Below are 16,326 nucleotides of genomic sequence, written 5' to 3'. Positions count from 1 at the left end.
AAAGACAGAAAAGACGGACATGCAAACCGTCTCGCGGAGGAAAGTTGCAAAGACGCGCGCTGCAATTGATATTCCTCCGGATGATGCAACTTCATCAATCCGCTCCGTCGGCGGAGAAGCACCCTAGACCTCGCGTGATGTTAGCAGCGGTGCGCCGGGTTGGTTCAATGGTTGAAAGAAAGTGCGCAGAAAGTGTCTTCGTCCGTGGGGGGGTTCATGGCAAAGGAGAGCGAGCGGGCCTCCCTGGGTGTCCGAGTGTCCGACAAATCATTAGAGAAGCAGAGTGCATAACTTGCCTGCTCCACTCTGCGCGCCGCTGCATACGGTGCGTTACCCCGTTACGGTTTTCGATACCAACATTGTCGTTGCGCTTCCAGCCACTGGCACAAACTGGAGCTGGTTAGTGGGACATCGATCACGTGGGTCCTACCGGATCAAGATTGATTCACCGGATCGGTCGGTCAGTCGAGCCCCGTCGCCTGCGATGCAAAGCGCGACAAAGGCTGGAGGAGAAAACTAACACATCGCAGGATTTATTACTCCCCAATTTACATAACGCTTGGCCGGCCCTAGTGGAGCCGGCGGAAAATAGGAAGTCAGCCGCGGCTGCTTCGTGCAATACATACTTTATCCGTGCCCCGGCATCGGGCCACGCATTGCCCGATAGCCTAGCTCAGGTGGTCCGTTCAGGAAGTTCAGCATCAAGGTAAACGATTTTAATCCAGACACCGGGCCGGGAAACGATTAGCGGCACAAACTAATTCCACCGAGAGCACGTCTTCCACCGACGGCTGGGTTTCCCCGTCGTCAGTTCCCGTTTAGGAAGTGCAGCGGCATAGATATCAGATGTGCCACAAATGGCACTTTAAGAGAGCGCGATAAAGTGTGCTTGCAAATATTATTGTAATTATAAAAATGTAAAAAATTTAAATCTATAAAAAGCAGCCAAAAATATTGGTTATTGGTTTTTTGTGCGTTATGTATTGTTCGGACTCGGTGGCAGCTGTTATGCTTTGCTTTATGTTTCATACCATATATTTTAGTGCTATTTAGCTAAATCGAATTAAAGCACAAACGAACCGAAAAAATCTGATTTTTTGAAGCAAACAACGTGAACCGTTAAGATTTAAATATCGAAATTCAAAACTCGCACACAAAATGCAATGCAATGTTGCAAGCAAACAATCACTTCACAGTGCGCAGCCAAAGCACGCAGCCACATTGGAATGCTGAAGAAAATTGCTCTTTGCTTTTTATCGTACTATTCAATTAAATTAAACGAACTATTGAAAAGGACACTGTGGAAAAAAAAACAGGAAAAAAGAATTAAAAAGAACACTGAGTAAGGCAATTCAAATGAATTTAAGCAATCAAATAAACAATTTGAATGTAAGGAATTAATATCACATGCCGGCTTCAAATGACCATATTTACATCCAACAAGGACGCCGGACATAAAATGCGAAAAGATAGGCTCAAAATGCATCATAATGGAGCCTCTGAGATAACTGACGTCTGAAAAGGCGGAAGGAATGCGCTCTCATAGCGTTCAGTGTTCTGTACATGGTTCTGCGGCTCTGGATCAAAAGACGTTGCGTAAGCGGTTCACTCGCTTAGTTTGCGGAGAACCTTGCTTCGAGAAGAACGCAAAGTTTGGCAAAGTATTTTGTTGTCAGAGAAATTGTGACGCCCTTTGTGACGAATAAGTGAAAGTTTTTCTAAAAGTTCTATTCACAATTATCTTCCGTTCGGAAGTGCTATGATATTTGCATAAATTCAAGAAGTAAGCGAACAAAAGGAATAACTTATTAATGTTCCATTATATTCACCAATCTTTTTCAACGTTTAAGAAATATCTACACACTCTGTCTCTCGCTATGGTTACAATCAACCATTTGATAGTATTTTCGTTGGCCCTACATTCGTTACACATCGTTCACGGGTTCAATTTGTCCCCGGAACCCAACTATGTGTTCCAAAAGCCGTTAGTGAAAACCTTCAAGGAGCAGACCCGAAGCTCGTATTTTGGATTTTCCATCAGTCTACGGAAAAGCGGGTAAGAATGGTGATCGTGTTGAAAGTATATAAAGTAAATCGTCTAGTTAACAAAAGAACAGAAGCCATTGAGATGAGTGGAACGTTCCAGGAAATGGTACAGAACACAGCTGATACAACGCACGGCTCGTCCAAATCATGCGTCAGACTGATATGCGTAACGCCAGTAGAACGACTCGTGAGGAACTTGCGCTCATTCATCCGTTTCGCACTATGATTCATTATGCGACGAATACGCTGGCGCACCCTAGCGCTTCGATAAAGCGGTTCATAGTGCCAGGCGTCAGATAAAAACCTGATCATACATTTTATGTGCTCGCTCAAAAGTGTTCAAAAGTGTTGAAACAATATTTCCCGATCTCTGGCCTCTACGATAGGGTTCTCGTCGGAGCACCGCGTGCCCAGTCGGACCTCGAGTCTCAGCGGAATATCAACGAGATTGGAACCATCTTTCGGTGCAATTTCACGCAAACTTCTCCGTGCTGGCAATACCGTTTCGACCGGCAGGGCAACACCAACTATGAGGAGCACTTCGATGAAATACGTTCCGAGAGGAAGGACTATCAAATGTTTGGTGCCTCGGTGGACGGACTGGCCTCGGATCAGGATTGGTTCGTGGCCTGTGCTCCGAAAGCGATTGGCGATCTCGAGGTGTCGTATTTACTGCACGGGGCTTGCTATCTCAGTGGGGACACCGTAGCACTTGACGAGCCAACAAACCTGCACAAAATCAAACCCCTCCGATACATGAGTAAGTTTCTATTAGTTTTTGACTATTTTTGAAGCATTTTACTAACGACTGCAATGTCAACTAAAAAAGGCAAACAGCAGTACAGGACCAACAACACGACGAGGATGTACAACTACATGTTCGGTGAGCTGGGCTTTAGCGTACACATCCCCGACAGTGGAAGGGAAATCCTGATCGGGGCTCCGGGAGTTATGCATTGGCGTGGAACTGTCATGCGGTATCGTCAACGGCCCAGGCACCTCTCAAAAGACGCTCCTTGGCACTGGCGAAACGTTTATTTCGAGCCGAACGGTGGAAAATTTTCTACCACCCCTTTCTTCCACGAAAGCACCGTACCGAATCCATTACATTTGAAGAGTTTAAAAGCCAACTCCTACTTCGGATACGCCGTCAACTCCGGACGCTTTCTAAGGAACCGCACGATCCTCTACGTGGCCAGCGCTCCACAAGCGCGTCAGCAGCTGGGTGAGGTTATTATCTTTGATTACATTAACGTGTCTGCCCAGAACGAGACCGCTATGAGGCAGCATCGATCGTTCGTTGGTCAGCAAACTGGGGAGTACTTTGGGTATGCCCTATCAACGGAAGACTTCAATGGTGATGGATTGGCGGATCTCGCTGTTGGGGCCCCGATGCATAGCAGGACGATGGAGCATGAAAATGGGGTGGTGTATGTGTTCCTTAATCAAGACGGTTTGAACTTTGAGCTGCAAACTACTCTGTCTACACCCTTTGAGCTAAGTGGACGCTACGGTACGAGCTTAGGAAGAATTGGAGACATCAATCGCGACGGATACGGTGGTAAGAAATGAAGACCCTAAGACCGAGCTTATTAGTAAGCTATCATCTCCCTTTCGTCATCTAGATATCGCCGTAGGAGCACCATTTGAGGATGATGGAGTCGTGTACATACATCTTGGGTCCGCCAGTGGCATAACATCGAAGGCCAGCCAGAGACTGACTTCTCCTAAAACTAATCCACTTAACCCATCGTCGCGGTCTTTTTTCGGTTATGCCTTTTCACGCGGCGTCGATTTCGATGGCAACGGATACAATGATCTGGCCATCGGGGCTCCCAACAGCGACTCTGTTTACGTATACAGGACGTATCCTGTCGTGCGGGTCATTCCGTCTATTAACTCGACCGCCCATGAGCTAGCAGTCGAAGGAGGCTCGATAGAAATATGCGTCAGTTGGAGTCGATATTTTCCGATTGAAGCCTCATATGACATCACAGTGGAATATATATTAACAGTGGATTCTTTGCTGGGGCGTGCCACGATCGATAGTAACGGTGCCAACGTATACGAGGATGCGGTTACAATAGGCGAACATCCTGTCTGCCAAGAGCATGACGTTTCAGTGAAAGCCTCCCAAAATACGATCTTTCAACCCGTCACGATCGAGATAGAGTTCAGCCTTCACAAGCTATCGCTTCCTCCGAAAGGTGATCGCTTCTGCAAGCATTGTGCCCTCCTCGACCCAAGTGCTAGCAATAAAGTCATCGAGAGAATTTCCTTCACTACGGGTTGTGCCAAGGATGTGTGTCTCTCGGATCTCAAGCTGATCAGCCTCAAGTGGAAGGATATAGCACTCCCATATGTGATCGGTAGTACCTCCACTGCCACGTTGGAGATAGAGATTGGCAACACTGCCGAAAGTGCTTACCTTCCGCAATTGAACGTTACCATTCCGACTTATTTGAAGCTGGCAAAACTGTTGCCAGGCTGTAATATAATTGAATCAGGCAGCAATCAGTCGGGCATAGTATGTGATTTGAACGGTCGTTTTCCCCTCAAACAATCATCCATTATCAAACACACATTAACGTTCGATATGACGCAGCTGGGTGGTATGAACTCGTTGGAGGTGCGAGCAAAGGTAATAACGATCAGCGACGAACGAAGTCCCGCGGATAACGAAATGAAGGAAGTTTTGATCCTCCAGGAGGTTTGTGATGTAGAAATAATCAGGTAGGCATTTCTTTTAGCAAACCCGGATACTTTTAAAAATAATTACTTCTTATTCACACAGTGAAACGTCGACCAGAGAAGTTCATCTTGATCAGCAGAATGGCGTTCTAAACGTCACACATCGCGTTTCCCTGCACAACAACGGGCCCAGTGCAATGCATGATGCTTTGCTTCATGTGGACATTCCTTTAGTATACGTTTCCAATGCTTCAGGGAAAGAAAAACGATGCCAGATTATCACACTGGATAGCATAGGCATTCAGGGAAGCTACGATGGTAATGCGATGAGCTTCGAAGGCTATGATCCTGTAACTCCACTATCGCTAGATACGCCACTCACGGAAGGTGTCCTAAACAGCAACGGAACATCAACAAACCCGGATAGTGAACGATTTTCTGATGAAATTTTAAGCCTTGAGCAGACTTTGGAAATGTCGTATGCTCGACCAAAACGATCCAACCTTTGGATTCCGCCCAGACCACAAGGATTAAGTTCGGAGGAAACGTTACCACCCAATCGGACAATATTTTTCAATTGTTCTTACAGCACAGTCCAGATAGAGTGCATCCAGCTGAATGCTAGCGTTGGCCCCTTCCGATCGAATCGAGCACCAATACTTGTCGAACTGCGGTACAATATGGATCTGAACGCAATTGACGCGTGCCTCGAGGGTAAAAAGAATATTTTCGTAACACAGATCGTTACCGATCTGCATAAGGACACAGGCAACGCTGGGACAACGTTCCAAATTTCTCGCAACAATCCGAAAACGGTCGTGTATAAAAATGTGAACCCAGGCACACCAATTTGGATTTATGTTTCTTCGTCGCTCGGAGGGCTCTTCATATTGATGCTAATGTCATATGCCATGTACCGGACAGGGTTTTTCGAGCGCACTATGAGGCAAGAGCTAAGGAAGCGTCACCGGGAGGTCAGTACGATTATTGCCACTTCTTTGGATTAGTGAAACTATTTTAAATAATCTTGCACTTTTTCTTTAAAGAGCAAGTTCATCGATATCACCGAAGATCTGGAGGACAGCTTTTAAGACAACCACTCAAGACTGATCTTAATTTTCGTTCAAGCTTTAACTGCCGCAAGCATATTAATATCACCCGCAAAAAATACACCGATTTTTGTATCTACCGAACTAATTTGAAGTACCGAAACTAATAAACAATGTAAACTAATAAACTTTTACTCACCCGGCCTTACCAAAGTTAGTTCAAATGGCTTAGTAACACGCACTTTGACTTTCTCTTCATTCACTGGTAAATTTATTGTTTCAAAGATGTTCACACTGTTCCGAAACAATGACTGTCGATCAACAAATTCTGCGAACCACACCACAACCAACTCTTTCGTTTCAACAGATATCTCCCGTAATCGGTTCAACAAGTACTCCGCCTCTGGTACCGTATCTGCCTACTGTCGCAGGGCTATAGTTATTTCCATAATATTGTCACATTTTAGTACAATTCACGTAGACAAGAAGGAGAATGTGCGTCATCTTATAGTCGATTAATTTTAATTAGCCCATACGTCAACGGTTTGCTAAACGATCGATTCCTGTTCTAGTATGTCAATTATTCGCACCTCATCTATTATTAATTCCAACAACTTTAAATTCTTTGCCCCATGCGTCATCGCTAGCACCGGGAGTCGTCTGTTTGGTAATAGGAAAAGAATTATAGCAAGTACTACAATGCACTACGGCACCACCATCAAGCATTCTCTATCGCCATCCATCGAAAAGAAAATGGCTGAAGTTAAGCGTAAGCCAAAGTTTAAATCTGACGTAAACCATTGAAGGGATCCGAATGTGAAGAGCACGTTATCAATATTGCAATAAAGCTAAGTAACGACAGCCTATCTCGTTTTCGTTTTGACATTGGCGCAAAAGCCAATGCACAATAACACCCGACGCAGGAAGTAATGATTGCAACAACATTGCGGCACACAACTCGCGCACAACTAGCGCAAAACTCGCGCAAAACTCTGCCGTAAGCAAGCGCAAATGTAAATTTGGGAGACACAGCAATTTAAAGTTTGAATAAAACATTAACGTACAACAGCATGGGCCCATCTTAAAAACAAACAACACATGAGACAATTCTCCCTTCCATTCCGAATGGCTGTTCGTCGCAATACACTACTCGCTATCCTTTAACAAACTGTTCGAAAAGTTCAAGGTTCGATCGTTTCATTACTCTAAAACCTAACGTTGATTGTATTTTATGAATCACTCTGAAGTGCCACCTGCAGCTCGGTTTTCCGTTTTCATTCAACAGCTTTTTCTGATCGATATTTTGCCCTTCCTTCCGTTACGATATCTAATGCCTACACCGTAATTATTATTCTAAAAAAAATATTTCATCAAAACGGTTCGGTTTTTCGCCTTGCAACAGTAAACGTATTTTTGGCTTTCACTTGCCACACAGCACCGCTACAACTGAATACCGTAACTATCCGCACTACGAGTCTACTTTGATCATCAGAAAATCAGCTTGATATGTGGTATCGGTTTTGGGAAATGGTGAAGACGTTTAATAACACAGTGCGTGAACGATTATGCCGGGGGTCTGTATTTACTAACGCAAAAATTAAACATAAGGAAATTGCATATCGAGTGAACGATCGACTATAAAATCATTTTCTAACTTGCTAAAATTCACCAATCATCGCTCTCAATAAAATTTTACTTCTTACTGCACCACAAATTTACAACTTTAAGTACAAACACAAATCATCGGGGACAGATAGCCAGAGAGAGATTTCTTAACAATTATCAGAGGCGATGGTGTTCGAGAAACCACCGCTTGTCTCCAAAATCATCGCCCCATACCTGTAACAAAACGCTAACATTCACCCCACTAAAGAAGGGTCACAACTAAAATCAGCACATAGTTTCATTGATCGGCGGCTCAGTATCCTCGTCCGTGCTGCTTTTGATGTTGGACGATAGTTTGGCTATTTCGTCCTGCACCAGGTTTGTGCTGATGCACGGGATGGTGGCCGGATCCCGCCGATCGTTGTGCGACGTATCTTCCGTGCTGGTGGAACTACTTTCCTTGAGCAAAGACAGCACACTTTTCGTTCCCAGCACGCTTAGGTTGTCGGCGAATCGGGTCGTGCGGGGCGGTTTGCTCGGCACCGTCAGCGGTGTGGGGCCGAGACGCTCTAAACCCTCCGGAATGGACCCGGAGCGCTCACCACCGCCGCTCCCAGATTTCTCTATGCTGAACTGCTTCTTAAGCACAAAGCCGGGCCGCGGTTCCGTTGGCTGCGGTCCACTACCAAACGATGAGGTGCGTTTACTTTGGAAACCTACGACATCCGTCGACGTTCCCGGTGCCGCCCCCGTCACCGGCACTGGGATCGTCGATGCTGTACCTGAAACCATTTCGATGACGGTCGAATTGAGGCTCGTTTCGCCGTCGATCGAAGGATCGTTTGTCAGGGAGGAGTTGTCGATGTTGAATGAACTGTTGGTTTCGTTCGAACTCTGCTTGATGAACCGGTACGGCTGCAGCGAGTACTCCGTGTCGGTGCTAGAGTTTTTCTGCAGACTTTCGCACGACTTTTTGTACGCACGGTTGGCAGCATCGAACGAGGACGGGTTTAGGTAGGTGGCCGGCATATACTGTGAGTTACGCGGCGAGTTTTGGCTCGACAGCGAAAGGGGAGAGTTCTTCGAATCGCATCGCATCGAATTGCGATTCGAAGGCACCTGGCCACGTTCGTTCTTCAGCGCGTAGTCCTCGTTGCCCTGGCTGCTGTCCGCCAGGGAGACAATGTTCGACTTCGACGGAGTCACCGGCAGTTCGATGGCCGTTTCGCGCCGAAGCATCTTCCGCGGTCCGTGCTCGTCAGCGATAGAGTCATCGAAGAAATCGTCACTATCGTCCACCGAACAGCGTGTTTGAAGCAACTTTTCCATCATCATGTAGTCGCTGTCTTCGCACTCCTTCAAATGCTGCTTTTCGATCATGGCCGCAAACTCTGGGTTGGTCAGCGCATTCACGTTCTTCTTACGGTCTTCTGGTGGAAAGAAAATTTGCACCAAAGCATTAATACAACGTACGACAGTAGCGATTCCGCTGTTGTTACCTCTTAAGGAACTGGTGGGAGATGCAATCATATGACAAACACTCTCCAACTCATCCGTAATTGATGTATACTCGGTGTGTATTTGAAGCAGTAAGTGTCGTCCCTTTGGAACCGTCCGCTGAATAGGAGCTGTAAAGTAAACAGGCATTACAAAAACGAAAACGGTGAAACATTAGCCAATGCCTCAGCATCCCAATTACTTACGCTGTTCATTGCCACTGTCCGGTTCCGATTGTGTAACGCTATGCTGTCGCTTCGCGAAACTGAGTTGGTAGAGACTCGTTTGGGATTTGTTAATATCGATCCCGCCACCTGATGCACTCTCCGAATTCCGTCGTCCACTCGCGCCAACTATACCGGGAGCATCTCTCGATGTGCCTGCACTAATCGTTCCCGGTCCACACATGGATGAGTTCCGGCGGCGACCAGTGCGTTGTCGGAGGCCTTCGTAATTAGCGTCAACCAACTCATCAACGGGCTCGTCACCGACAAGTGTCCTATCGTCCGCTCCTTCCAGGGGCGTAAGAGTGTCTTTGCTCTCGGTGCTAGCAGTATCCTGTCGAATGCTAAGAAATGGAGGTGGAGCGGGTAATGGAGCGGGCGGTGGAGACGATTTGATGGCGGCACCGGTAGATTCTGTTGGCGAAAGTGTTTTCTGCATTGCATTCCCCGGAAACAGTTCGGAGTCTTCCGAGCGAATCGATAATTTCCGATCCCGAGCCACATCTTGAGACAACTAGAAATAGGAAGTAATTAATTGTTAAATTGAACAGGCAAACCGAAGCAAACTGAGCTCTTCGACATAGAGCTTTTAGAGAAGGGTTACCTGTTCTGGTGAGCGGTCATTTTCATTCTCTTCCGGCACAGTTCGCACCTCAAAGTGCATACCGTCATCGAAAATGTACGCATCAGGCCGTACTTCCGTCAGTGAACGGTTAAATTTCTTGCGCTGTGCCGGAGGTGCCGGAGTGATAAAGCTGTCACTCTCCGAGATCGTACGTGCCCGCTGATCGGCCATAATGGCAGCGGTGCTACCGCCGAGCGCCACGTTTGCACTCACGTTGCTCGTCGAACCCTGCATATTTTCCTGCATGAGTGTGTGCGCCGACATGAACCGATGTATCACAGCTAGATGGGCAAGAATTTGGTCGGCCGACTCCTCGACCTTGCGCAATCGAAACTCAATGTTCTGCACCGCGGTACTCTGTACGTTTTCCTTATGGTTGATGTCCTCGATCTTCTGTGCCATATGTTCAACCCGCTCGTCCGTATTCTTAATGCGTTCATCCGTCGACTGGTGCAACAGCACCTCCTGTTCGCGGAAGTAACCCTCGACACATTCCTCCTCGTAGTCGTACAATCGTTCCATATCCTCCTTTTCGAGGAACAGCTTCAATCCATTGTCACGCGATTCCTGTAACCCCTTCGCTTTGCGTATCGCGTAGCGTAGCAGCGAGTAGAAGTGGCACAGTGCTATCAACGGCGGAGGCAGAACGGGCTTCTGCTGGTACTCCATCACCACCGTGAATCGCTGAAACATCCACACCTGATGTGATACGGCATTTACCTCAATGAAGATGTTGTTGAACACCGCAATCAGCAGGTTGATTAGCAGAATGTTTGCAATCAACAGATACATCGACATGGCGATAGGTGTTACCCAGTGACCTACGGCGAGCGAACCGAATGGTTAATGATTGCAACAACAAAACTAAGCACACAATACTCTACCCGTAACACACGGCGGTTGGGATGGGTCTTCGCCACAAGGTGGATCAATATCGTCAGCAAACACCTCTCCGTACAACATGAAGTACGGCTGGTAGTAAACCTCACGCACCAAACGCCAACTGGCATCATTGTTCGGGAAGAGTATCGCTTGCCGACTAACACCAAAGCTCATCAACACCACCAGTAAAAGCACCACGAAGTAAATCATGTTCTTCACCATTTTGCCCATCATCGTCACCAGTGGTCCTGTGGGCGGGAATGGAAAGCAACGCCAGCATTGTGCAAGCACGTCGGACAATGGGTACACCTTCTACTTCCCTAACGAAAACCAACACTTACCCAAATATTTGTTTACACCTAAAATGTTCAATATCCGCAAGTACCAATAGATACTATCGACGCAGTAGATAACTCGACCGATGTCCATCGTATACGGCCGAAGCCTTAGGGCTAGTCCGATCAGGAAAAATATGATTGCCGCCGCATCGCACGGATTCCACATGTTCCAGGCCCAGACGGAAAATTTGTGGCTAGTCCGGAGAAAAACGTTTTTCATCAAACGATGTCTTCTGATAAAATTCACCACAGGCACAGGCCACGGTTGAACTCGCACTTACGATATTGCCACCGGCTCCGACGATACTATCTCCCGTATCTTCTCGCAACCAAGCGTGGTGATGTAGGCGATGGCATAACACTCCTGCCAGCTCGGTGTTTCCTCCATCCGTACCAGCACGGTGTACGTGAACAGGACCAGGAAAAACACGTAGGCCATCTGTTGAGAGTGGCATGGGGATGGAAATGAACGTGGGTAAACTTCGAACAATCTCAACCGGTACACTTACGGAATCAGCCCAAAATTTCGTGATCGGTGCGGTGTAAAACTCGTAGATTTTCTTCTTCATCTTCAGGGGTCGCTGCTGGCGCACATCGTTGTCGTACATATAGTCCTTGTACTGTGTGTTCTCTGAGTCTGTTAGCGAGACCTTAAATTGTTGAACAATTTAAATTAGCACTTTTTTCTAGCCCCACATTCATTCGAAGCGCGCGTCCTGCGCTGGCTTTTAGTTGAAAAATCGTGCAAAACTGTGAAAAATCACATAGTTCACCCACCAGCAAGCAGCTTTTGATCTACATGTTTGTTAACTAAATGTGAATTCTAAAAGAAACGATAAATGCAAAGCGTCTATTAACAATTCACTCTAATTAAGTAAGACGTTTGTTTACGTTGAATTTCGATTGAATTGGATCAGTAATAAAAAAAACTGGCAGTTTTGGCTCTGTTTGACATGTTTTATGACTCATCTTATGATACAGAAAACTTTTAAAGGTGTTGTAGCTAGACTCTAGTTTCATGCTGTGATGGTGCTATACGCTATGCTAAATGATGATCTAAAAATCCTAAATTGACACACCCGAGGTTTCTCCAAGTTGCTGTTTTCTTTTTTAAAGTGCTGTTTTCGATTTTTCTCAAAGGAAAAAAGTGTAACATTTTCAACTATCGCGAATCGTAGAAAGTTTGCGGGTTTCATTTACATGTGGATAGAACTACTAGAGTCAACTACATGGAACCAATCCCAGAGAACGATGCAATGTTGAAGCTAAGCAAAACAAATGGCATTCGTAACGACATAGAGAACTAAAACGAAGAAACTTCCACAATGCTGCAGGACGAATGAATGCATAATGAAAAGTACTGCGGACTAACTTTTGAGCCTAAGCATCCGGTCAGACCTACCTAGGGGGAGGTGGGAATCAATACGAAAGTACGTTAAGTTAAAACCAAACTCTGTGCATTTGTTTCAATTTCCGGAACACGAGAATACAAAACTTGCGGTTCATCTGTATAAACTGTTTGCTCGAGAAGCGAAGGTAAGCCATTGTGATTGTGTTGTTGTTTCTGCTTGTTGTACTGATTGTCATTGGTATTGCAAATAGTTCCAGGAAGTGAACCACGGCACGCCCGCACGCACGATATCTTGCAGCTAAAGCTCTGGAACACCAGCAAAAGTGGTGCGTCTCGTGTTGTACAATTTCGGAGCAATGTTGTGCGGAGCAAATTTTGTGAATGGTGGAAGATTGGATCAACCACGATTACGATTTTAGTCAACATCGTTTTTACCCTCACACACAAAAAAACTAAGGAAAAATACCGAGGTTACAATCACTGGAAATCATTGTGTACATTCGGCACGGCAAAGACGAACACTTCGAATCATTCACAACAAGAAACGATGGAGACAAGGTACAGAGGCGAGGAAGATATAAAGAGAGCACCATATCCAAAGCGGGCAGGATGAAGGTGGAACGATCTAGCAGAAAGGAGCAGGAAGCTTAAACGACAGACGGGAGCAGGACACAGAAAAAGCACGAGAATTTGGGTAGATACAGATGCTGTTGTTCGTTTGTATAACAGCTTCACCCCACTTTTCAGAGCTCTGAAATCTCCAAAGCGTACAAATCGTGTGGAACAAATTTTAACGAACAGAACAAGAAGTAGAGGTGTCTCTTCTATGCCGATTTTAACTAGCTCTGCATGAAAACTGTAGTTAGACCATGTTAAATGTAGCAATGCTGGGGCAATGTAGGACATACGTAACCGAACATAAACGATCCTACGCGAAGTGGTGGCATAAACATGTTATTTTGTGTGTGAAGAATGAGTTGAGGGATCTATGGCTATTTGAACGGTAACGTGTTTGCAATGTATTTGGAAAATCGGCCACTGCAGTGGTCCTTTATGCCAACGTGTGTGCGCGTCGTGTGTTAGTGAGCAGAATGGTGAAAGGTGTCAAAAAATAACAGAAACTCTTGCTTCCAACGCTAGGCTCAATCGATAAGGACACGACGCCCGGCGTCCAAGCGATGATTTCTGGTAAATGTTCTTTAGAAATAAAACCGTAAAACAATGTAGTACTACACAGTCTAGTATACTTAACACACTACGACAGCCACACTTACTTTTCCGTTCTCCTGCACTTTGGTATCTTTCATTGAGTACGTATCGGACAGAAGCGCCTAGGATGAAAAGTACAATAGATGAGGCCTTTTTTCGTAGTACAACACTCCACACGAACAAGAAACGAACAAGGAAATGAGTGAAAACAAAAAGTACCATACACAATCTACCCAGTATCGGTAAGCGGTTACAAGTAGTGACGATAGTACATACGAGAAGTTTCGAAACAACATCAAGCATAGGCAAGGGCCAGATTGGAAGGACAAACATTTGGCAAGAAGGGTCGCGGAAACGAGGAAAGTGTGTGCAGGTTATATTGTAAGAGGGACAATCACGTGTTGCGTGTTGGAAAAACTGCCTTAGATGTTGCTACGGAAAAAAATGTGAATAGTACGATAAAAATGTGCAGTAGAAACTCCAAGCTGAGGATTAATAGTAGGAGAAATATTACGCTACAAATAGGGATCCATAAAAGCTTTACATTCTCTTTAAAACCAATTGGGGATGGATGTTTCACACTTTTAGAGCCTAAGGATCCTGGAACACCTAAGGGGGGATGTTCAAGCAATCAGGAGTTACACACCAAATTATAATGGAATATTCGAGATCGAAAGAAAAACAATACATTGCCGAAGAGTGAATAGAATAAGAGAGGAAGAACAGTACAGCAAGGAAGTGACAGCGAGAAAGAACAACATTTCTAGTGAGCTTCCAGAAGGGCTACAGTAGGTTGTACCTGTGGTGGTGGAGTTGCATTTTCGCTAGCTGGTTTCGTACTTTGAGTGGAGTTTAAAAGGGCCTTCTAAAGGATCAACACACCAGAAGCGGAATCCGGGGTAAAATCAGTGATGAAATTACGAATTATCATTGAGCCCACGCAAAGCAATTGGAAATTTTATGTTTTTGTTTATTTATTGGTAAAAAATTATTATTTCGCCCCGAAATCAGTTTCATTCGGAGATGTGTTAGGCAGAAGAACAAGTTTATGGTACGGTTATCGGTACAAACATTACGGGGAAAAGAGAGAAAAAGAGAGAAAGATATAAACATCAGTTAAATCGTAACCGACTCTAGCACCGTAGAGGATAAGGAAAATAGTTAAACATCATGTGACTTCACAATGTACACTGCAAAATACTTATTTAGAAGAAAAGACAAAGATATGTGCCTTACGAAAAACCACTGAAGTTGGGACAGTGGTGTCACTCATTGCTTACCTCTGCGTCGGGATCCTTTTTCTCGCGATCCTCGTAGTCCAAATACTGGTTTTCAAGGTGTTCCTCTTCGGTCTGTGGCATCTGTTGCAGCTCTTCCTTCGACTTGAAGTCAAGCTTTTTAATAAACGGCGGCACAAGTAGTCCCAGTATCACCTAAGGAATGGAAGCATACGAAATGCTTCTTCCATCATATCCACATCCTATATCCCTTTCCGATTCTGCCCACCCCGTTACCTTCAAGTTGGTATTTTTCCTCGTGCGTAGTCCTCCCATCCACAGATCGGCCAAAATGATTTGACTGCAAGGGTGTGCCAGGATCGTACGGTGATTGGCGGCAACGGCCAACGAGAGACAGCTCTGGCTGGACCAGGACTGCAACTCGCAAGTCAGCAACCGTTGGGCGCGCTCGGCATCCTGCCGATAGCAAAAGTCCAACAGCTTCAACCCTTTGCTCTCGAACTCTTTCGCATAGCTGCGCAATTCCTCGTAGATTTCCGTGTCCAGATCATCGTCGGCTGCCTCGTGCGCCATCGCTTTGTACAGCTTGCAGGCGACCAGTGACTTTGCCAGTGCTTCCTCTCCGTGTGTCCACATTAGTAGCGCCATCTGCTGGCGCTTGGTTAGCACCGCCCAGATGAGCAGCTCGTTGAACGGAAACTCAAATAACGCCATATCGGTAGTCACCGGCAACAGTCCCGTCACCAGGCTCATCGAATTGATACCGGCCGACCGCTGGAAGGTGGACGGTTTCCGATGCGTGTTGACATAGCTGTTCATCACCTTCGCGTAGATGGGACGAAATTTCCGGCGCGTATAGTACGACCGGTACGCACCACCCATCAGCTTGTTGATCACGAGGCCGATATCGTGCAGCGTGTAGACGTAGCCCTTCGGGATGTGGGGCCGTACGTCACGCAAAATGTACCCGAGCGTGTTAGCTGGCCCGTGCTTGGTGTTGTACAGTTCCTCGAGCCGCGGTATTGTCAGGAACTTTCGCATCGAAACGCCATTCTCCAACAGGAGCTTCACGAAATCGATACGATCGTGCTCGAGCGCCTGCATCATCGCTTCGTCCAGTGAACCGTGGGGCCACTCCTGACCGTAGACGAAGATCTCCGTGCGCGCAATATCGACCCGGTTCCAGGTGAGTGCCAGGCTGAGCTGCTCCGGTGGACTAAGGTGCTGTGATTTAAAAAGTGCAGTTAAAATCGTTTGGTCCAGTTCCTGAATGTTGCCCTCCGGTCGATCCTGTATCCGAAATACCGTTATCTGTCCAAAATTGGAAAAAGTTAGCGGTCTCAGTGTCGTGCTGAGCAGCAGAAACCCCGTTAAAGTCCCCCGTACTCACAAGATTCTTGTTCTTCGTACACTGCAGAAGCTCCTGGTATAGCTGCTCCGCTTGCTCCGAACTAACCTCGAATGTTTTCTGTATTATCCCGAGCAGATACTCGTGCATCGAGTCCAGCGCAACCTGCTCGCCGTTGTCCGAAGCGTATCTGAAACCGTAGCCAATAGCCCCTCACAATTAG

General features: G+C 46.1%; 2 protein-coding genes across 2 annotated transcripts in view; one reads left to right on the top strand and one right to left on the bottom strand.

The window, feature by feature from the left end:
* The first annotated feature begins 1,877 nt into the window (after positions 1-1,877).
* LOC131215774 (integrin alpha-PS3-like) lies at positions 1,878-5,908 on the top strand. The gene is made up of 6 exons (XM_058210171.1): positions 1,878-2,056; positions 2,433-2,806; positions 2,876-3,607; positions 3,672-4,779; positions 4,841-5,711; positions 5,784-5,908. The coding sequence occupies exons 1-6, from the start codon at positions 1,878-1,880 to the stop codon at positions 5,826-5,828; spliced, it is 3,309 nt and encodes a 1,102-aa protein (XP_058066154.1). The 3' UTR covers positions 5,829-5,908.
* Positions 5,909-6,046: 138 nt separating this feature from the next.
* LOC131215773 (transient receptor potential cation channel trpm) overlaps positions 6,047-16,326 on the bottom strand; it is a 41,862-nt gene continuing 31,582 nt past the window's right edge. The window contains exons 10-23 of the mRNA XM_058210170.1: positions 16,146-16,293; positions 15,032-16,066; positions 14,798-14,950; positions 14,317-14,382; positions 13,583-13,639; positions 12,330-12,359; positions 11,467-11,607; positions 11,239-11,396; positions 10,961-11,151; positions 10,622-10,867; positions 9,717-10,558; positions 9,095-9,626; positions 8,891-9,019; positions 6,047-8,821 (exon numbers count right to left, since the gene is read on the bottom strand). Coding sequence (XP_058066153.1) covers positions 7,677-8,821; positions 8,891-9,019; positions 9,095-9,626; positions 9,717-10,558; positions 10,622-10,867; positions 10,961-11,151; positions 11,239-11,396; positions 11,467-11,607; positions 12,330-12,359; positions 13,583-13,639; positions 14,317-14,382; positions 14,798-14,950; positions 15,032-16,066; positions 16,146-16,293 — 4,873 coding nt within the window. The 3' untranslated portion in view covers positions 6,047-7,676. The remainder of the gene's footprint in view (positions 8,822-8,890; positions 9,020-9,094; positions 9,627-9,716; positions 10,559-10,621; positions 10,868-10,960; positions 11,152-11,238; positions 11,397-11,466; positions 11,608-12,329; positions 12,360-13,582; positions 13,640-14,316; positions 14,383-14,797; positions 14,951-15,031; positions 16,067-16,145; positions 16,294-16,326) is intronic.

The sequence above is a fragment of the Anopheles bellator genome, chromosome 1, assembly GCF_943735745.2.
Source record: "Anopheles bellator chromosome 1, idAnoBellAS_SP24_06.2, whole genome shotgun sequence".
NCBI lineage: Eukaryota > Metazoa > Arthropoda > Insecta > Diptera > Culicidae > Anopheles > Anopheles bellator.
Note: the sequence above shows the minus strand (reverse complement) of the source record. Positions and strands in the feature narration are given on the sequence as shown.